The sequence below is a fragment of the Lactuca serriola genome, chromosome 2, assembly GCF_051521515.1.
Source record: "Lactuca serriola cultivar US96UC23 chromosome 2, Lser_US96UC23_V15, whole genome shotgun sequence".
Lineage (NCBI taxonomy): Eukaryota > Viridiplantae > Streptophyta > Magnoliopsida > Asterales > Asteraceae > Lactuca > Lactuca serriola.
The window spans coordinates 70,571,594-70,595,047 of NC_136409.1; the positions used below are offsets into that span (position 1 = coordinate 70,571,594).

Consider the following 23,454-nt stretch of genomic DNA (forward strand, 5'->3'; position numbering starts at 1 on the left):
ACAGGGGAGGAGTTTTCCGACCTATGTTAATTTCAAGGGAAATTTTTATAAGGTTCTATTATGTAAGGATCAAAATGTTGGCTAAGATGAGATAGGAATCATGTTATCTGATAATATTTTGCTCATGCTTGAGTTCAAATGTATTTGAATAATGAGCTAAATCATTTGTATAAATGTAATGTGCTAGATCATTTTTATTCGATGTACGAAATGTTTATATATATATATATATATATATATATATATAGAGAGAGAGAGAGAGAGACAGACAGACAGACAGACTTTAGACAGAGACATTATCATTTAGGTATCTTTATGCCTGTGTATTTGTCGGTATATAGATGGCATATCACATATGGATATAGTAACTTTATAAAAAAAATGGGACTTTGAAATAATTTGAATGAAAAGTAATCTATTGATCAGAATATGTTCACCTACTGAATACAAAATGAAAAGTAATCTTTATAAATATGGGGAAGGAAAAGTAATGATTGTAAAAAAAAATTAATAAATTCATCACAACATATTCTCCTAATTAAACACTACAAGACGTGCCTAAAATCTGTGGAGGTCTTTTCATTGGGAAATTTTGTCGAACACTTAGTGTTCATAAAATAGAGGGGGTTCACCAGTAAGATACTTGCCCTAATCAAATTGTTATTACAAAACATTACCAAATTAAGCAAAGAATAATGACATATAAAGAAGTTTAATAAGCATCATCAAAAAAATTAAGGGGGTGTTTGGATAGGAAAAAAAGAGGTGCTTATTGCTTATTCCAAAAATAAGCTAATTTGAGTGTTTAGATAAAATCCAGCTTATTAAGCTAAATAAGCTAATTTTAATAAGCATCCCTCCCCATACTTATTGCTTATTCCCACCACAAATAAGCTATAAGCAATAAGCTAAAAAGTTAATCCAAACACCCCCTAAAATTACCTAAATGAATAAACTAGGGTTTAGAAGGTCACCTGAATGCTAAGCTTCGGAGTGGCTCATGGCTCGAGCGTAGAGCTGCAAAAAGAAAGAGAGTTGGTGATACTTCAAAAAGTCAAATGAATTTTCACCAGAGATTATGTCTGATCAATTACACGCATGAGGAGGCGGGGACGGTGGCCGGAAAACGCTAAGGGAGATCAATTTCAAAAGGAATTGATTCGTACACTTGAACAACCCTGCTAAAACCTTTAATTGGGATTTTTTTTAATTAAAATTAAATTCCCTTTACTTTTTGGCTTTTTGCACCAAACACCCTTCTGAGCCCCAAAACAAGCTGTTTTGGTGACCCCACCGCTGGTGCTTCCTTCTCCCCCTCTGGCAACCCATTTGTGATTTGATCTTCTAGTTGTAGGATTTCGTTCTGAAATTTGTTTTGATTTTGTTGAAGCACAATCCAGCAGACTCATGAATGAGAGTTGCCTCTACATGAAGTGTATTGAAATCACATCGATATCAAGGCAGATAAGGTATTCTGAGCATCGAAAAAAATGTGTTAGTGCTATTGTTCCCCATTGTTCATCTACAGCTTTCATCGAGAATCATGTAAAACCTTTCTTCTTGTTCTTAAGTTTACTTGACATTTGGATACTTTGTGAAATCTCGGCAATCTGATTTCGCAACTTAGAGTGATGGTATTTCACAGTTGAATGATGTGATGTCATTATACTGTGAATCCCTAATTCATATTTTCCATGTGATTATGTCAAAATTTGTATTTGTTGAGATAAGGGTATTAGGGATGAGCATAGGGGAGGTACCCGCCTTATTTGGCGAGAACCGGAACCGGCGGTTTCTAGAAAGTTAGAACCGGAACCGGAACCACTCTAGGCAGTTCTTAAAATGTTTGGAACCAGTCCCAGAACCGGCGGTTCCAGTTCCGGGAGCAGGTAACCCGGTTACATTAATTTTGTTAACTTTTGTCGATAAAACCGCAATTTAGTTCGATCCAAATCAAGTCAATTCAGACCAAAGACGGATAAAATCAGACCAATCTCTAAATATTATTAAAAGAGAACCCTTAATTCACCAATGAAGCAATTATGGCCCTTGATTGTATTTCAATCATATGATTTCCACCCTTAGATCAAATTGCTGACATCATCTTCTCCAAATAGAATTCAAAATTTTAATTATAGAATCTTTAAATTTAGCAATTACATTTTAATCACAATTACATTTAATTATAAAATCTTTAACTATAGAATCTATCATACTTTCTAAAATATATTTCACAATTCGAGCACAATTATATTTAATTATATATTCTTTAAAATCAAAAATTATGTTATTAATGAAGCATATCATTCTATTTATATATTAGGTATCGGTTTCTCCATAAATCTTGTCAAAAACATGAATAGCCGCCCCATCTTTCTCCTCTATTTTTTTCTCTTAAACCATAATTCCCTAATCCTCTTCGTCCTCATGTCAATGGTTGTGCTTCAATTGATGTTTTGTGTGTTCATCATAGAATGTAGCACCATAAGTTGGTTCCTTTTTGCTCATGTATTCTTAGAATTTGTGTATTGCCTCTTCCTTGCATCTCCAATTATCACACATGTGTTTTGGCTTCACACAAATCTCTACAAACTGAAGCAAACATCTCCATCTTTCGACGATCTATGCCATCATTTACCCTAATTAATATTGTTCATAATTTAACTCTCTTATTTATAGTTTTTGGCTTCAAAATTCACACCTGTTCAATTTTTTCTTTTTTAAAAAGTTCATTAAATAAACATATCAATAATTTTGTTATCTTTAATATATATTAAAACAATCTGGGTCATTGATTGTATTTCAATCCTATGTTTTCCACCCTTAGATCAAATTGATGACATCATCTTTTCCAAATTAAATGTATTTAATTCCAATAAAAGCTTTCTAATTGTCAAACAAAATCAACTTAAATCCATTGAAATGTAATGTATTTAATTCTAATAAAAATTTCCTATATTTTAAATCCTGAATTTTCCGGTTATAAAGGTTTTAAAATGGTCAACATTAAAAACATATTACAAAAAACATTTCAATTAAGGCATTAAATATCAACCATTAATATAAATTTGTTTATATTAGTAAACCATTATCCTCCCTAATAAATAAAAAATCTTTTTGCCAGATGTCCTCTTTTCTTTCATTTAGACATGTCATTTTCTAGAATTTTTGAATTTTCTATTTTCCACTTGTCATTTTATTGTATTTTTCATTTTATTAAATTAAAATTCTTCATTTGATAATTAAGATAATATATATGTAAGGTATTTATTAAAAAGGGTTTATATATGTAATGTATTCAATACATTAAAACCTCATTAATTTTAATAATTCAAAAATTTTCTCATTTTTCTTATAAATTCAAACTTTTCAAATCCTCCCTAATAAATAAAGAACTTTTTGCCACATGTCTTCTTTTTCTTCATTTGGACTCATGTCATTTTCTAGAATTTATGAATTTTCTATTTTCCACTTGTCATTTTATTGTATTTTTCATTTTATTCAATTAAAATTCTTCATTTAATATGTAAGGTAATATATATGTAAGGTATTTATTAAAAAATGTTTATATATGTAATGTATTCAATACATTAAAACCTCATTAATTTTAATAATTCAAAAAATTTCTCATTTTTCTTATAAATTCAAACTTTTCAAATTGTTAAAATTTCATATTTAATTTTTTCTAAATAAACTCATGTAATACATGGGTGTTACACCTAGTATATATTCTAAATCGGTTTAAATAACACACATATTTATATGAAATTATATATATATATATATATATATATATATATATATAAACCGGTTTCGGCGGGTACCCAGCGGGTAGCAGTTTCGAAAAAACGAGAACCGGAACCGGAACCACTTAAGGCGGTTCCATAACTTTAGAAACCGGAACCAGAACCGCTTAAGACGGTTCCAGTTCCAAAACCGACAGTTTTGAGGTGGTTCCAGTTCTAAAAGCGGGTACCCGGTTCTGATGCTCAACCCTAAAGAGTATAAGGCATTCTAAACCTATATTAACAACTTCAAACATTGATCCTGATAAGGATATGATTATGTTTCCTAATGCAGGATACCTTTTTTCATTATTTTGAATAAGGTATAAAAAGTAAATGACAATTATAAAAGATAATTGATAAAAAGTAATTGACAACTTTTATAAGATATATTTATGTTTCCAAATGCAACATATTCTAGTGTATGCTATTCAAACCGAATTGAAATTTGCTAGTGTTATTTTTATTTAAAAACCTACTATTTTTTGTAAGCATTTTTGTTTAGTCTATCGGTATTGGTTTATTGAATCGGTGACAAGTTTATTGGCAGGTGGAGTGAAGACATGTGGGTTTGACTATGACTACTGGAGAAACAGTGCCCTTGTCCCAAATGGACCAAGCAATCGTGATGAAGCTTACAACATATGTTGAAATTAATTAGTATATTAGAAGGTTAGAGTGTTGTTAAATGTTAAATAGAGATGTACATGTATGGTTTTGTTTTACCTTTATTGTGTATATTTGTAAGTCCATGTTGTCCCCTCGTCTTTTGGAATACATACAACACTACATGTTGATTTTGGTTGACAAACAGATCACACACTGAAAACACTAACCCTTTCTCACACAGTCACAGGTTTGTACAGAAACAATTAAATGACAAAAATATCTAATTAAATTTTAATCTATACTGTTCACTTCTTTTAATCTTTTAATAACATATAACCAAACATAGAATTATGGTTGTTTACTATTTGGAGGAATTTTTTAATTGGATAATTTGGATTGTACTATTTAGCTTGGATATTGTGATAGGATTTCAATTTAATTTGTACTGTTAGGAGTCACGTTTTGAAAATGTATCAATTGGATTCACATCCAAACCAAAACCCCAACTTAGAATATGACTCTCGAGTGTGCACATATGGGAACAACTTTTAATAACTTTTGATATCCTCAGCCACCTCCAACTTTTAGCACTTGATAGCATCAGCCCCTGTACTTTACTCTGTAGCCCTCAAGTTCTTTAAATTAACTGCCCAGTCCTTGGACTTTAGCTTTATAACCAATACACCTACTACTAAAAGTAGAACCTGCATTAATTAACTTGCAGAAACCTTCCTAAGTTAATAACGCAAATAAAATGGACATTTAATCATTGTTAATATTGCATTAATTACAAGGTAACAGCAAATCAGTTACAGTGGACGAGATACATCATGGAATGAATTGGACAAATGATGAATTATGAAAGAATATTAAGCACATGTAAGTTAGGAGTGAGAGAAGAGTTTTGGGATATTTAGCATCAAACTTATAAAAATGTTTCGACTTTTACCCATTTATTGTACTTGTTTGTACGATAGATATGTTAAAAGGAGGAATGACTGATACAACATATCTATCTATACACAAACACACTCAAATAAATAATTAATTAACACTCTACATTATCTAGTTCGACAATATTTGCTTTCTTTGGCGCTCCCTGTCTAACCTTTCCTTTATTTAGCCCTTTGCATTCATTGAAAATTAAATGTTGGATAGATGACATGTTGGTCAACCACATAGGCAGTTCTTGTATTCCGAATCCAACTATGCGTAACCGCATCAGTGAGGTGAAATGTTGTATTTCTTCTGGCACCGACTCCCAATGATCCCAACCTGTCAATGTTAACGAGTGAAGGTGGTTCCTTAACTTCTCAATGCCTTGGAGACTTGGGAAAGAATCGAGCGCCTTCGAAAACGGACCAACTCTCAACTCGTTTAAGAAGGCAAAACAGTTAAACATTTCATGAGGCAAGGAAGTCAGCTTGTTGCAATGGTTAATAAACAAAGTCTTCAAAGAATGACACTCATTGGGCAAATTGGTTATTCCTAAAAGACTATCACACCTGGAAATTTTTAAAGTTAAGAGACGTGTTAGTCCTTGTATGCTCTTAATGGACACCAGACCACTACAATCAAATATATCCAAGGAAACAAGAGGATGGGGATGGCATTCATCTATGAGTATAATCTTTGGGCAATGAGTAATCTCCAACTTCTCGAGGACTGGCGATATCATTTTTGAGCTGTTGGTTGCTCCATCTATCCACTTTTCTAGTCTTTTCATACTTCTTAGTCGGAGTGTTCTCAACGATGGAGACAAAGGATTTGTTGATCCGCTAACAACAGAACTCCTTAAGCACGTCAAGCTGTCCATTTCCCTTAACACAAGATCCCGAAGATGTGGTAGGTGCTCAAGCGTTGGAAGAGAGAGGCAATTCCTACATCCCTCTAATCTGATTGACACGATCTTGTCAAGGGGCGTCCATTTCGGTTCGATATGGATTGCCATCTTCGTTACCCAATCTGGAAAGCTATCACCACAAAAATTGTTGATTCTCAATATTTTCACATCTTGTGGAGGTTGCAAGCCTTCCAATACATCCTCATTGTTTCTTTTGGCAGCTTCATCCTTCTAAGTCCAATTGAATTCAATATCATATAAATTTTTCTTTCGAGATAAGTCTGCTTTAACAGCATCCTCTTTGCTCCTAACATTTTCAAGACCACCAATACGAAGCTTTCCACCAAGGTTATTCAAATGGCATAGCTCTTCAATACCATGTCCCTTCCTTCTAAGCACTATGAAGGAAGGCAAATTTCGGATAAGAATCCATTGTACCACAATATTGGAGGGAATGTTTCCCTCATAAATGAAATATCGCAGGCTTATCAAATTTCTCATGGATTCTGGAAGCTGCTCAATGATATCAGGCAACTTCAGAGTTTGCAAGTGGTATAATTTACCAATAGATTCTGGAAGAGCAGTGATATAGGTATACAACAAATCTAGATACCTTAGATGCACCAACTCTCCAATTGAATCGCCTAACTTCTCAATTTTATAATCTTCGAGTTTTAGGATTCGCATGCATTTGAATCGTTGAAATGATAAATTCTTCTCATATAATCCAATGAGAAACAATGTATGCAAAGTTCTAGCCATCATATCCCTTTCAATGAACATAGAAGCCTCGGCTTCAAATTCATCGTCCTCCCGTTTTTTGTAAAAGGCTAGATGCTTAACATGATCGATATGATCAATACGAGACATATCATCATTCGCCGCACCCACCACATGACATAAACTTTCATGTTTGGAAAGTGATAATGAAAGATCATGCATCAGATCATGCATCCTACAATGAGTGATGTGACCATACTCATCCCTTTGAACATCTTGGAACAACGAATTGCTTACCAAAATCTGAAAAATATCATTTCCGACATCCTCCATCTCCTTGCCTCTTGTATAATCTGCTTGAACCAACCCTAAAGCCATCCAAAGTTGAACCAGTTCTTCCCTTTCCATGAGTGTATCTTTCTCAAAGATGGAACAATACGCAAAGCATTGCTTAGCCATAGAATTAGGAAGATTATCAAAGCTTAGTTGCAAGCTTTTTTCAACTCTATCCCTTTCATCTTCTAGATCCCAGACTTTGCTATTTTTTATGGACAACCACTTCTCTGGGTCGATGTAATTTTGCAACATGCCTCCTATTACCTTTACTAGCAAAGGCAAACCACAGCATTTTTTCACAATATCACGCCCTATGTCCTCCAATTCAGGTTGTGGTGACTGTCCTGGTAGAAATGCCCTATCTTTAAAAATGTGCCAACAATAATCATCAGAAAGACCTTTTAAAGGACATGAATCCATTGCCATTGCCTTTGTTCCGATGTTAAGTTTCTGGGTAGTGACAAGAATGCTACTTCCAATTTGCGACTTCACATTTATCATAACACTCCTAAAATCTTCCCAATATAATCTCTCTTCGTCCCAAACATCATCTAGGACTAGCAAATATCTTTTTGACGCCAACTTCTCTTCAAGATCGCTAACTAAATTGACAATAGTTTCCGACTTAGGTTTCTCTCGTGCAAGAGATTCATAAATCTTTGCAAGAAGTGTGTTGATGTCAACCTTAACTGACACACACAACCAAGCTTTAACATCAAAATGTTGCTGGATTTTTGGATTATTGTATATACACTGGGCCAGAGTGGTTTTCCCCATCCCGCCCATTCCCACAATGGGAACAATCGTAAGCTTTTCTTCTTTTCTTGACTCGGTTAATAGGTGTATGATGCGCCCTTCTTCATCCCCCCTCCCAACAATTTTGAATTCGCCTAGATTTGGATCTGTCTCCGGGTAGGGACGATATTGGACAACAGGGCCAGCCTGTTCATTTTGTAGTCCCAAGTCGTTAGCATCCTTATTGATTTGAGACAACTTTTCGTTGATGTTTTTGATTTTATGACCCATTTCTCTACGAAATTTAAGCTTTTTCAAGCTTGGGAGAGAGGGTACCTTTATTCCCACCCGATCTCGATTCTTTACCTCCCGACTCAGCATCTGGTAGTGAACCTCATCCACCACATCATCAGCTTCATCAACCACATCTTTTAGTTGTTTCAGCCACTCCCTCACACCATGTTTTTGACCTTTCTGAATCTCGGCATCCTGTAACTTGGCACGAATCATTTTCAAGGTCCGTTCAAGTGTGTACAACTTCTCTTTGTAACCCCAAGCAAGGGCGATTTCGTTGGCAGCTATGGATGCCACCTTTTTTAGGATCGCCTCAGCAGCAACAGTAACTAAAGCGTCGGCCATGTTCACTGGATGGAGAGAGAGAGAGAGAGAGAGAGAGGGGGGGGGGGGGGTGTGTGAAATACCCGAAACGAAACCACGAGTCACAACTCAGAACCCACTAAAGGGGTATGGAGAACAGGAGTACAGGACCCATTGTTCAAAATAATTAAAAAAAAAAAAAACTATTAAATATTCAATATTAATTTTATCTTAAAGCATTTAAGACAAGATTTGTAGTTATATGGACCGTAGTAAACAAATCATATACTATTTGGTCCTTGGTGATTGATATTTTCTCGTGTTTTAATCCAAATTTATATTATTGATACAAAAAGTATTCATTGTTTTATATAGTCTTTCGGTCACTAAATTTAATCTTTCAATTGTTAGATTGTTAGATTCGTATAAACCGAAGTCCAAAAAAAGTATAAACTCTAAACTGTTAGCTAAGATATCTTTCATTCGATATATTTAGATTTTAAATTTTCTATCGATACAAGCTATAGCCACCTCCAATAAATTCTTCCCCTATTTCTCATGAGCAAGGTTTTGAAAACCGGATCGGAGATCGGACCGACCGTTTTACCGGTTCGATGGTTCAACTGGTCCAACCAATCTGAAAAACAGAAAAATCAGATGATATTATAATTTCATTATAATTAATTTTAATTATATAAAAATACAAAAAATGAAAAAATATATATATTTTTAAAATTCTCGGTCTTGACCGGTTTTACTTGTTCAACCGCGAATCAGTTCTTAAAGGCCAAAAAACCATTATGCGTATGAATCGGTTTTTACCGATTCATATGCATAATGGTTTTTTGGCCTTGAAGAATTGGTTCGCAATTGAACCGGTCAAACCGGTCAATCCAGTCCGATTTTCAAAACATGGCTCATGAGTTGTTCCAAAGACCCATTTTTCAAAACTAAAAGCTCCAACAAACGTTGAGCTAAGTCATCATTGACTTGACAGACATTCGGATGATTTTTTTTTTAGCTCAAACATGGTCTTTATGATTGTTTGGAAATGATTGGTTTGTCCATATTTTATGGTAATGAAATGGACCTCACGGCGAAGATGAAGCGAACACGTTTTATCCACAAAATTACATATTTACGAATTCCTATATTTTGTTGAAATGATTTTTTTTGCTTGAAAGTCATTAAGCATGTCTACTTTAATCTATAACATTGCACCATTGAAGCCCATGAAGATTATTATTAGTGATTAGTGTTTTTGTATGTATCCGAATATTATTTACTCCATGTAGAGAAGATTGATATTATACGTGTACAAGGTTCTTGAGGCAACTTTTGATTGTTCTTTTGGTCTCCCCTATTGGTTTTGGCTTTACGAATTTGGATTCCCAGTGGGTTTTTTACTCCATGTTGAGAAGATTGATATTATATGTGTAAAAGGTTCTTCAGGCCACTTTCGATTGTTCTTTTGGTCTCCCCTATTGGTTTTGGCTTTACGAATTTGGATTTCCAGTGGGTTTTTTCCAAAAGATTAAATTGCAAAATGGTTCATGTGGCATGTCGAAAATTTTCACTTTCGTCCAAAAAGTTGAACAAACATCACCGGTCAAAAACTTTGATTTTGTTGCGAGTTTGGTCCAATTTATTTAGAATTAGCTTTTAATGACTATTTTACCCTTTCTGTTTTATTTTTAAAAAAAATCTTATTATATATATATATATATATATATATATATATATATATATATATATATATATAGGGTTGAGATCGGTTGAGAAATCATAGTTTCCCGAAAACTAAAAGTAGACCGTTGGATTGGGTTTAAGATCATAAGGGTAAGATTGTCTTTTACACTTTTTTATTACTTTAATTACGTAACTGCAACATCTGTACGATTTTCTTTCCAAAATATCATCTTCTAACCTTCAAAATTATCAAAATCAACGACGAAATCATATAAAATCTACATCCATCGAATAGTTGTCGCTGTTAACGCAAATTCGAGATCGATTCGAAAAAAAATTCATACGATTCGTCATTGATTTCTTTCGAGGTTATCATCTTATCTTAAATTCATATGATTCATTCATTACGATTATATCAATGAAGGAAAAACAGATTACCGAATGTAAATTCATACGATTCATTCATTCATTACTTTTTATTTGGATATTAAAATACAGTAGCATTCGGATTTCTAATACGTTGTTTTATTGAATGTAAATTGAGATTTTTTTCAAGAAAGATACTAAAAGTTATAAATGGAGAAATTAAGGTTTACAGACAAAACTATATGTATATTGTTTTGACTTTAGACAGAGACATTATCATTTAGGTATCTTTATGCAAAACTATATATATATATATATATATATATATATATATATATATATATATATATATATATATATATTGTTTTGACTTTAGACAGAGACATTATCATTTAGGTATCTTTATGCCTGTGGATTTGTCGGTATATAGATGGCATATCACATATGGATATAGTAACTTTATAAAAAAAATGTGACTTTCAATGAAAAGTAATCTATTGATCGGAATATGTTCACCTACTGAATACAAAATGAAAAGTAATCTTTATAAATATGGGGAAGGAAAATGAAAGTAATGATGGTAAAAAAAATTAATAAATTCATCACAACATGTGGAGGTCTTTTCGTTGGGGATTTTGTCAAACACTTGGTGTTCATAAAATAGAGGGGGTTCACCAGTAACATACTTGCCCTAATCAAATTGTTATTACAAAACATTACCAAATTAAGCAAAGAATAATGACATACAAGGAAGTTTAGTAAGCATGATCAAGAAAACTAAAATTACCTAAATGAATAAACTAGGGTTTAGAAGTTCACCTGATAAGATTACCGGTGAGGAAAGAATGCTAAGCTTCAGGCTGGCTCATGGCTCAAGCGTAGAGCCGCAAAAAGAAAGAGAGTGATACTTCAAAAAGTCAAATGAATTTTCACTAGAGATTATGTTCGATCAATTCACACGTGAGGAGGCGAGGACGGTGGCCGGAAAACGCTAAGGGGGATCAATTTCAAAAAGTGATATGAATTTTCATGAGATTATGTTCGATCAATTAATTGAAATTTTCAATTGATATGACGTTAGGAATGCAACCCATATACTATACAAATTAATTATACAAAAATATTAAAAATAACGTGTAAAAATTAAATATTTTTTAAAATAAATACAAACAAAGTGATGAATAAATAAATAATTCAATATATTAATAAAAAACTATTAACATGTTTTAAATAATTGTGTTGAATATCAAAGTGTAAAAATTAATCAGTTTTTTGAAGTAAACTTTCAAAATAAATACAATAAAAACATGAATAATTGGGCTATTGAATTTATACTAATAAAAAACTATTAACACATTGTAAATAATTGTTATGAATCACAAACTTTCAAAAAATTTCTTTCAATACAACATTGGATGTCATATTGCTAAGTTTATCGTCACTGTCTACAATTAATATTTTTAAACTATCTCTGCTTTTAACTCTGGACAATATCGCATACAACTGTAAATGAGTGAACATTGATTATCTACAAAACAACTCCCAAATTCGATAGCAACAGTCTTTGACTCTTGTTCATTGTTATCACATAACAATGAACAAATCTATATTTTCTTACTAAAATGTACCTTTATAAACATGTGAACTCACCAACTATTTTATAGTTGACCCTCGTTTATGCATGCTTTTCAGGAAACGGTCAGTGAACCAGGTTAAGACGCCACAATGATTTATGTTTAGTGCTCTTGTTATGTACTAGATTATGTAGTATGGAACTAAAATGTAATATTGTTTCGAATATGATGTAAACATAAAATGTTTAATGATTATGGTTGGTAATCCTATTTACCTTGTGTTATGAGACCTTAGCATGTTATCCTTCGTGTTTCCACTTTAACGGGGTGTGACAGATTAGGTATCAGAGCCAAAGGTTATAGCGAATACCGGTTTTTTCTTTCCCTTGGTTCCCTTGGGAAAGCCTAAACTATAACCAATGAGTTAATAAACATACTATCTAGTATAAAAAAATCGGGTAGTGCATTACTGGACCCTATTATACATAGCCTGATCACCTAAGTATAATAAAGGAACAGCAAGTGCAAGACCGAAATTGGTTATACATAGCTATCAAGTTACATTAGGCTGCTAAAATGCTTCTAAACGCTAGGATTCCTTTTGTACAGTTTAGTTAGGTTGAACTCCACATTTCCCTCTCCCGGATCAGCTAAAGAATCGTGTCACATTATCGGATGCTCATTAGTTAACCCATCCAATAATGAAGTAGAAAAGGACCCCTATATGGGATTGGAGCCCGGAGAGTAGGTTAGTAGTCTGGAACCTACCTAGGAGACCTACGTGCTGATCACCACAAAGGCCTTAGATCTTTACACAAATGATTAGGGTTTGATATGGAGAGTTCTGAGAGCAATAGGGACGAAGGGAGGCTGAATGAGATGCTTACATAGGGTACAATCCCTTAGATTAGGGTTTCACTCAAACAACACCTACTCGCCGAGTCAGTCTATCGACTCGTCGAGTAGGTCACTTAAAATGTCTGCGGGTCCCGAATCTACTCGATGAGTTAGGCATCGAACTTGTCAAGTCCCAGAGAAAAACATAAAAATACTTTGAATTAAGGGCGTACCAGGAATCAGGTGCTACAGTTATCCATGAACTTAGTCGCACTCCCGGCATGTTCTGCCTTGGCCGGGGGTGTGACAGAAGATTTCCCGTCTAGCAAAAAAAATACTTTGTTCTCAAAGGCTTTGTATAACAACTACCCAAAATCCTTGTTGGGATATTCACGAAGTAACACATATTTACTCTAGGCTTTAGTTTATTGAGTTCTTCACAATGACCGTCTCTTTAAACGTGGAGGCATGGTCGAAAACGGCACCACCTTTAATAAGACGGTCAGAATATAAATGTTTCTTTAAATGCAACTTGTTTAGGTGCCTCTTGGTCATACACAATTGCTCTAATTTTAACCAAATAATCATTACACTAGTCTCCTTCAAAACATCTTGCAAAATGTCATTATATAAATGCAAATGAATTTGTGAGGATGCTTTTAAATCCTTTGTTTTTCTTCATCAGACCATGAAGCCAACATCTTCTTCTAACCCATTAAAGTGTAAAAAAAAGTTGAATTAAAAATACCTTTCATCTTTACTTAGCATAATAGAAACCTTGCATTTCTACCAAACAATGGAATGTCAAATCTCATAGTTGGCATACTAGTGAAGAAACCCAAACACTAGGATGTAATCAAATCAAGAAAACCCATAATAATGCTTTGATGCCACTTATTTATATACTAGTTTATAACCCGTGGGAACCACGGTTACTAAATTAATTAAACTTTTATAGTAAAACCTCAAAATTATTAATCAATTATTTTAAATATATTTTTAATTAATAGATTTTGTTAGTTATATAAATTTTAACCATTGATTTAAATAAATATATGAAATTATATCATTTTAGAATTTGTATTAATTTTATTTTAATTTTTATTCTAATATTAATTTAATATAATTAGAGTGAGAAATTTAAATTTTGAAATTTAAAATGGAGAATCAATAAGTTAACAAGTGGCATGCATTAACTAAGAGATATAATAGGGTGACATATGTCAAAAGAAAAATAAAATATGCATTAACTAAGATGCCCAATAGGGTGACATATGTCAAAAGCCGAATAAAACTATTCTTTTATTAGAATAGGGAGATGAGATATATTAATCCTAAGGTACTTTTTCTGATTGGTGGGTTTTTTTTGTTTTTTTGTTTTTTATAATCTGTATTTTTCTAGTGAACAGTTCCTATTCTGATTGGAGGGTTCTTTTGTTTTTTTCTTTGTTGTAATCTGTATTTTTCCATGATAGTGAGTTGGTGTCGTTACTATTTATTCCCAATACGAGTTACTTTTATCCGTTCTTCTCCTTCTATGTGTTTCTCTTTGTGATTCTACCTTTCTTTTGTCTAATAAAATGTGTGTACATATTTCCCACCGACTACATCTCCATCTCTGATATGTACTATGATATGTACTTCTGTCAGCAAGCATCGTCCTCAGCCTTGCGTAAACTTCCACACTGCCCACTTCCATTCTCCGTTTTTTAGTATGCATCGACCGCCTTGATTCCACGATTTCCATAAGAGAAAAAGGTTAGTCCATTATTTTATGCTTTAGGTGTCGTGATTGTCCTCGATTTATGATTTATATCGTTTTCCATCATCATCTCGTGTCATCGTGAACTTTCTTCCATCGTCATCCTCGTCTGTAAATGTATTCTATTTCATAGGTCACCATTGGTACCTTCAACTCTTCGATGTTCAATCATCGGTTCAATGTGTTTGGTGGTATGCCCCAACCAGTTGGTATATGTGAATTTTGATGCACAATTCAAGTTCTATGTAACCAACTCCATCTCTCCAAACACAAGGGGTAAGTTTTCTTCAACGTTTAAACCCTAAATTTCATGTGTTTTTCAAATACTACAAGTGATTTGAATCAAGTACAATGGTTGTTAATTAGCTGGGAAAATCCATCACCCTCTATAGCATTTAGGGGATAAACCCAATATATTTCATTCCACTCACTAATCGATTGATGATTTCAAAATGGGAAATTGCCTCCATAAACAACAAGCACTATCTTAAGGAACAAGCTATGATGCATGGAAACAACAATTAGGGAGCCGTATCCGTATCTGAAATGTGGGGGAAACGGAAACCTGGGGGAAACACTTGGGAAACATTTACGGGACGTATCGGTAAATCAAGAAACGTTTATGGTAAGTTTCCACAAAGTTTCTATTTTTTTTTGGTTTTGCATGGGCTTTCTAAGTCCAAAAGGCTAATGGAATAATGGACTATAGTAATCGATATTACCCTACAACTACAAGCCTAAACCGATCGTTGCCTCCCGGTTAATTCTAATCGTTTACTGCCTTGCGCCCTTGCCTGTCGTCGATCAAGAACAAGAAAAAATTAACCACTCACCAATTCAAAAATCATATTGATTATTATGGCCTCTCAAGAACAAGAAGCAACCTCCATGGCCATGCCCATGCCCATACCTATGCCAATGCCTATGCCCATGCCCATGTCTATGCCTATGCCTATACCCATGCCCATGCCAATGTCCATTCCCTTGCCATGCCCATGCCCATGTTGATACCTATGCATATGCCTATGTCGATACCGATGCCTATGTCGATGCCGATGATGATGCCTATTCCAATGCCTATGATTATGCATATGCCTATGCCTATGTATATGCCTATACCTATGCTTATTCCTAGGCCTAGTCCTATGCCTTTGCCTATGCCTATGTCTATGCCTATGCCCGTGCCTATACCCATGCCCATGCCTTGCCCATGTCCATGCCCATGCCCATGCCTATGCCTATGCCTATGGCTATGGCTATGCCTATAGCTATGCATATGTCTATGGCTATGCCCATGCTCATGCTAATGCCCATGCCAATGCCCATGCACGTGCCTATACCTATGCCTATGTCCATACCCATGCCCACGCCCATGCCCATGCCCATATCTGTGCCTATGCCTATGCCCATGCATATGCATATGCCTATGCCTATGCCTATGTTGATTCCTATGCCTATACCTATACCTATGCCTATGCCTATGCCTATGCCTATGCCTATGACATTACCTATGCCTGTGCATATGCCCATGTTCATGCCCATGCTCATGCCTATTTCTATGCCTATGTATATGTGTATGCTTATGCCCATGCCTATGCCTATACGCATACCCATGCCCATGCCCATGCTCATGTCCATGCCCATGCTTATGTCTATGCCTATGCGTATGACCATGCCCATACCCATGTCCATGCCTATGCACAAGCCCATGCCCATGACCATGCCCATGCCAATGCTCATGCTCATGCCTATGCCCATGCACATGCCCATGCCAATGCCAATGCCTATGCATATGGTTATGCCCATGCCCATGCCAATGCCAATGCCCATGCCAATGCCTATGGCTATGCCCATGCCCTATGCCTATATTGTCGTATCTTTTCCGTATCCGTATCTTGAATTTTTGAGTTTTGTCTTTTCCCATTTCCGTTCTGTATCCGTTTCCTGTTGTCGTATCCGTTTTCGTGCAACTTAGGGAACAAGTATAATTTCTATCTTTAATTTACACACATTACATATGTATTTTGATTTTAAGGGTTTCTTGAATGTTCTTGACCTCTATGTTGTATTGTAGGGCATATTAAAAAATGAGCAGTTTTGTTGACCTCAAATCAATTGTGTTGCTAATGACTTGATTATTTGTGTCTACAGTTACTTGAGTAAGCCCTTTCAACTTTCTTGGTAATTTTTTTTCATGTTGCCTATCTTCTACATCATGTATGCTTCTTACATATCAAGATTTTACAACCTCATTTTCAGATTGGTGATTTTTGGGTTATTTAATCTAAGGGAGCATAAGAATGCATCCTTTGTAATTGATTTTGTCATTTGGTGGTGCAGCGGTAGAAGATTTAATTGCGTAGTTCTTGATACTATTGGCTATAATATCATTTAAAAATACCACAACAGAACTATACAGGTAATACATCTTACTCTCTTGATTTAAAATTATAGTGACATGTGTCATGAAGAGATAACTATTTGAATATTTTCTTTTTTCAGCATGAATATCGATATTTCTTGATTTCATTTTTGTTGGAAATACTTCCAAAGGGGTATACATTATTAAGTTTGGATGCATCACATGTCGGTCAATTTGTAGTTTGCTTTCAATTTCTTTATTTATGTATATTTTGATTAATCTTAGCATTTCTTTAATTTGTTTATGTTTTCAATGGTATATAGTTTAAGTTATACTAATATATTTACCTTTCTGATGCTTTTAAATCAAATTTGTATGAAGATAATTATGAGTTTCTTATATATCCTAATTGTCCAAACAAATGCAATTATAAGGTGCACAATCAACCTATTTGCATATTAGCAAAACTACAACCAAACTTATCCTTAGAAAATTAATTAAGGTAGTTCATACCAAGGTTAAGGACCCAATTCTACGACAAAACTTGGACGTCAGCTCATCATAATCACTAAGCAATCTTTTGCTTCGTTGATCCAAGTTTTAAGCGTGATTCTCGTGTTACTAGCGGTACATGTTATAAGTGTTATGTATCAATTTTTCATATGAATGATTTTTTTCTGATTTAGGTGTAAGATTGTCAATTGAGGTCATGTAAGCCTAGGTGGTCGAAGAAATGTATTTATAATTTTGTAAAGAGTGAATTAACTCCGCAAAACAGGAATACTTCCCTAGTTGATAATAATGAGCAAAACCAATAAACACTTGCCAATCAACAAAGTTTTATAATATTCATGAACTAGGTCACATGTAATGTCCCATATAATCCAAAGTGACTCAATAATGTGGAATAAAACTTCTAACTAACGATAATCACCGATATATAATGAGAATCATTGAATCAAAAATAATAAGTAATTAAATAAAATTTTGAGACAAACACCTGGATTTATATGGAAAACCAAATCAGAAAAAATCACGGATGAAAGAGACTACAGATCCCATAGTGAAAAATGAAGAGAATGAATAAGGAGATATACAATTGAAGGGGCCGATTTGGGTAAATTGAGAAATCTCGGGTTTTGAATAAAACCCTCTTCCTGGACATCCAAAATTAGAATCGCTGCTATTTTGATTCTTCCCTGTATGTTTGAAGCGACTTTTAAGTGGCCTCGTCAGGCTAAGATGAGGCCGAGTCGATTTGAAGTCAATTTTAACATCAGGTTTACCTAATCTAACTCACAATCTGATCATTTCCAACTTTATACAAGTATGTATATTGACGTGTTTGGCTGTATATATATCCGATTCTAAAAAGAATCGATTTTGAAAGCTTAATTTTCCAAACTTACACTTCTCATTTTTGGTGATGAATCTAATCAACCGAATTACTGGTGAGGATGATTAATATCCATTTAATTACCAAACATACCAGACTGAAGTTTAGAAGTGTTGATTTCTTTAGCAGATAAAGCAGGCTATGTGAGTGGTTTGGGTTTGCTCATGACAATGCTATCTTTGATGTATGTTGGATGAAGCTACAGAAAAATCTAATCATTCAATCACAGTTACATATATTTACTGTCCTTTTTATTGCTGGAAGGGAAGAGACATTTGAATCCAAAGGGAGAAAGAAAGTTGTGTTCCAAATGGACCAAGTAATGAGTTGAAGCCTATACCATTTGCTGAAATTGTCACAAAGTTGGGAGGATTTGAAAACTGAAAATTTGAGGTTGTGTTGTTAATTTGTGCATCTATGCTATGACTTCATCTTTTGAGTTAAACACGATGCTCCATGTTGATTTTGGTTCACAATTATGTCATATTTGGTATTTCACTTGATCTAATAATTAGTGTGGTATTCTGTCACTAATGATGCTAAGATAGTCCTTAGGAACGTTAGACTGATAGTTTATGTTTGTCAACATACTGAAGGATGAGTAGTTTAGTGATAGAAATAGGAGACTAGGATTTGCATTTTGCAATCCATTAATTTTGTACTTATTAGATGTAGTACAAATCAGTTGCAATGAATGAGAGCCATCATGCAAGAAAATTCCAATGATGATTGATGAATTATACAAGAAAATTAAGCAGAAATGAACTTTGCAAAGTTGGGGTCAACTAATTGCAATTAGAAGTTGTAGTCTTACAGATATAAATGGTAGGCAAGAGACCGAGTGTTATGAATTTTAGTATTAAGTGTTTAAAAATCAAATTCATAAAAAGTTTGGACTTTTACTGTTTTACACAACATTTCTACTTGTCTCCTTTAAATGTTGAATGACAGCGATCTCTCATACAAATGGATGGCTAGGGAGAAAGTCGGACGAGAATTTATAACTGAACAAGAGGAGAAACGAATGATACAACACATTTTATTATACACCAACACACTCAAATAGCTAATTAACATCTCTATTTATGGAAACCCTTGAATAATTTACACTGACAAAATTTGCTTCATGAGGCGCTCCTCGTTTAACCGTTTCTTTATCTAGACCCTTGCAATCATGGAAAAGTAAATGTCGGATGGATGACATGTTGGTTAACCACATAGGCAGCTCTTGTATTCCAAATTTATGTATTTGTAACCGAGTCAGTGAGGTGAGGTGTTGTATTTCTTCTGGCATTGATTCCCAATCATCCCAACCCCACAAGTCCAATGAGTGAAGGTGGTCCCTTAACTTCACGATACCTTTGAGACTTGGGAGATAATCGAGCTCCTGTGAAAACGGACCAAGTTTCAACTTATTTAAGAACACAAAACAATCAAACAATTTTAGAGGCAAGGAATTCAGTTTGCTGCAGTAGGTAATTTTCAAAGTCTTCAAAGAATGACATTGGTTGGGCAAATTGGTTATTCCTAAAAGACTATCACACTTGGAAATTACTAAAGTTTCGAGAGATGTAAGGCCTTGTATGCTCTTAATGGACACGAGACCTGTGCAAGCTCTAATCTCTAAGGAATTAAGAGGGTGGGGATGGGATTCATCTAAGAGAACAATCTTCGGGCAATCTCGAATGGACAAGCTCTCGAGGACAGGAGAAATCATTTTTGAGCTGTTGGGTGCTCCATCTATCCACTTTTCCAGTCTTTTCATATGTATTAGTCCGAGCGATCTCAACGATGGAAACAAAGGCTTCATCGATCCGGTAACATCAGAATTCCTTAAGCATGTCAAACTGTCCATATTAGATAAGAAAAGATTCCGAAGATGTGGTAGGTGCTCAAGCATTGGAAGGGAGAGGCAGCTGCGACATCCACTTAGTGAGATCTTCACGAGATTGTCAAGTGGCGTCCAATCTGGAAAATTATCACCAGAAAATTTGTTAATTGTCAATGTTTTCACATCTCGAGGGGGTTGTAAGCCTTCCAATACATCCTTGTCATTTCTGTTGGCACTTTCATTATACTCACTCCAATTGAATTCAATATCGTATATGTTTTTCTTGCTAGATAAACCTGCCTTGATAGCATCCTCTTTGCTCCTAACATTTTCTAGATCGCAAATACGGAGCTTTCCAGTAAGGTTATTCAAATGGTGTAGCACTTCAATACCATGTCCCATACTACTAAGCACTGTGAAGGAAGACAAATTTCGAAGAGAGGTCAGGTGTCCTACAATATTGGCGGGAATCTTTATGTGACCTTGGAAATATCGCAGGCTTATTAAATTTCTCATGGATTCTGGAAACTGCTTAAATCCGTAAGGCAACTTTAGAGTTTGCAAGTGGTATAAGTTACCAATAGATTCTGGAAGAACATGGATCTCTGTATTTGACAAATCAAGATACCTAAGATGCACCAACTCTCCAATTGAATCATGTAACTTATCTATATGACATCCTTTGAGTTTTAAGATTCTCATGCACTTGAATCGTTCAAATGAAAAATTCTTCTCAACTTCACCCTCGATGAACAATGTGCGCAAAGTTCTAGCCACTGTATCCCTTTCAATGAACTTACAAATCTTGCCTTCTAATTCATGATATAATTGGTAAAAAATGAGATGCTTAATCTGAGGAATACGAGCAATATCATCATTCTTCACACCCATCAGACGTAAGCTTTCATGTTTCGAAAGTGATAACAAAAGATCATGCACCAGATCATGCATACTACAATGAGTGATGTGACCATACTCATCCCTTTTAACATCTTGAAACAATGAATTGTTAACCAATATTTGAAAAATATCATTTCCCACAACCTCCATCTCCTTGTTACTTGCCTCATCTGCTTGAACCAATCCTAAAGCCATCCAAAGTCGCACCAGTTCTTCCCTTTCCATTACCGTGTCTTTTTCAAAGATGGAACAATATACAAAACATTGCTTGATAATAGAATTAGGGAGATTATCAAAGCTCAGTTCCAAACTCTTTTGAATTCTATCCCTTTCTTCTTCTAGATCCCAAACCTTGCTGTTTTTTATGGATAACCACTTCTCTGGACCACTGTAATTTGCAAACATGCCACCTATTACATTTAATAGCAATGGTAAACCACCACACTTATTCACAATCTCACGACCTATCTCCTCCAATTCTGGTGAAGGTGATTCTCCTCCCACAAACGCTCTTTCTCTAAAGATTGACCAACACTCATCATTGGAAAGACCTTCCAGACAATAGGAATCCATGATCATATCGCGAGTTCCAATTTCAAGTTTCCGTGTAGTGACAAGAATGCAACTTCCATTTTGTGAGTTTACACTTAGCATACATCTCCTAAACTCTTCCCAATATGGCCTCTCTTCAACCCAAACATCATCCAAGACAAGAAAATATCTTTTTGATCCCAATTTCTCTTCAAGACTTTTAATTAAATTGACCTTAGAGTCCGACTCAGGTTTCTTTCCAACAAGAGATTCATAGATCTTTGCAAGAAGAGTGATGATGTCAACCTTAACCGACACACACAACCATGCTTTAACATTAAAATGTTGCACGATTCTTTTATCATTGTAGACCAACTTAGCCAAAGCTGTCTTCCCAATACCACCCATTCCCACAATGGGAACAACTGCAAGTTTTTCTTCCTTTCTTGATTGGGTTAAAAGCTCTATGATACGTAGGACATCATCATCCCTCCCAACAATCTTGAATTCTTCTGGATGTGGAATAGTCTCCCGATAGAGTCCATCTGGAATAGAGCCAGCTGGGTGTTCATTTTGTAGTCCTAAACCGTTTGCTTGTGTATAGATCTCAAGCAACGTTTTATTGATGTTTTGGATTTTATGACCTATTTCATTACGAAATGAAAACTTTTTTAAGATTGGAAGGCACGATACCTTTCTTGACAACCGATCTGGTTTCTTTATCTGACGCCTCAACATTTCGTAATGAACCTCGTCCAACACATCATCAGCTTCATCCACTACATCTTTTAGCTGCTTCAGCCACACCATCACAGCTTGTGTTCCCTTTTGACTTTCCGCGTCGCTCAACTTGGCACGAATCAGATCCAATGTTCTGTGAAGACTGCTCAGCTTTTCTTCACAGCCCCAAGCAATGGAGATTTCGCTGGCAGCGATAGTCAACACCTTTTTCAGTATCCCCTCGGCAGCAATAGTCACTAGTGCTTCGGCCATTTTCACTGTTGAGAAAGCTAGAGTGAGGCGATGAGAGAGAGAGAGAGAGAGAGAGAGAGAGAGAGAGAGAGAGAGGGTCAGAGCAATGTGAACCGGAAACAAATTAAAAGTCATTTTAAACTCCTCTTTTTTTATTTCTTACTTTTATCTTTTATTTTACTATTTTTTTTTATCTACATATATATTTGTTTTTTACTTATTTTTTACGTGTACTTTAGGCTTCCATTTTAATTTTTTTTTTTTGACAAATTTGATCCAACGTATAAACTTTTGGCCTAAATTAGAATTTTGTTATTAATTCATCATAACTTTAGTTTTTTTATAATTTTTTTCTTCAAAAAAAAAAATCAAATGTTTTTTCTTTATAAAATCATATTTATACAAAAAAAAAACATATTTTCACATAAAAAAATCTTATATTTACTATATAAAAACTTTTTAATTTTTTCTATACGAAATACCAATTTATAAAATTTGGTATTTATTAAGTACATAAATATATACAAATCTGCTTTTATAAAAAAAAATATATATATACATTTATTTTACAAAAGAAAATGTATACAAACATCTATTTTATTATAAATA

General features: G+C 34.5%; 3 protein-coding genes and 1 long non-coding RNA gene across 4 annotated transcripts; 1 reads left to right on the forward strand and 3 right to left on the reverse strand.

The window, feature by feature from the left end:
• Positions 1-5,315: 5,315 nt before the first annotated feature.
• On the reverse strand, positions 5,316-8,699 carry LOC145086364 (putative disease resistance protein RGA4). Its single transcript, XM_079024113.1, has 2 exons — positions 8,365-8,699; positions 5,316-8,235 (listed from the first exon to the last, which is right to left on the reverse strand). Exons 1-2 carry the CDS (start codon positions 8,665-8,667, stop codon positions 6,469-6,471), a joined length of 2,070 nt encoding a protein of 689 aa, XP_078880239.1. The 5' UTR covers positions 8,668-8,699; the 3' UTR covers positions 5,316-6,468.
• On the reverse strand, positions 5,443-6,345 carry LOC145089327 (putative disease resistance RPP13-like protein 1). The gene has a single exon (XM_079027777.1). It carries the CDS (start codon positions 6,343-6,345, stop codon positions 5,443-5,445), a length of 903 nt encoding a protein of 300 aa, XP_078883903.1.
• A 9,504-nt stretch (positions 8,700-18,203) lies between the features above and the next one.
• Positions 18,204-19,141, forward strand: LOC145090331 (uncharacterized). Its single transcript, XR_013701498.1, has 2 exons — positions 18,204-18,495; positions 18,738-19,141. It is a non-coding gene; the product is annotated as an uncharacterized LOC145090331 (long non-coding RNA).
• Positions 19,142-19,475: 334 nt separating this feature from the next.
• On the reverse strand, positions 19,476-22,953 carry LOC145086365 (putative disease resistance protein RGA3). The gene has a single exon (XM_079024114.1). It carries the CDS (start codon positions 22,864-22,866, stop codon positions 19,678-19,680), a length of 3,189 nt encoding a protein of 1,062 aa, XP_078880240.1. The 5' UTR covers positions 22,867-22,953; the 3' UTR covers positions 19,476-19,677.
• Between the last annotated feature and the right edge of the window lie 501 nt (positions 22,954-23,454).

What these genes read in the sequence shown, in the direction of transcription:
- LOC145089327 (XM_079027777.1), bottom strand. Translation starts at nt 6,345, where the DNA reads ATGGCAATCCATATCGAACCGAAATGGACGCCCCTTGACAAGATCGTG.
- LOC145086364 (XM_079024113.1), bottom strand. Translation starts at nt 8,667, where the DNA reads ATGGCCGACGCTTTAGTTACTGTTGCTGCTGAGGCGATCCTAAAAAAG. An exon ending in GAGATCGGGTGGGAATAAAG is followed by an intron (nt 8,236 to 8,364) that starts GTACCCTCTCTC and finishes CAAAATGAACAG; the next exon opens with GCTGGCCCTGTTGTCCAATA.
- LOC145086365 (XM_079024114.1), bottom strand. Translation starts at nt 22,866, where the DNA reads ATGGCCGAAGCACTAGTGACTATTGCTGCCGAGGGGATACTGAAAAAG.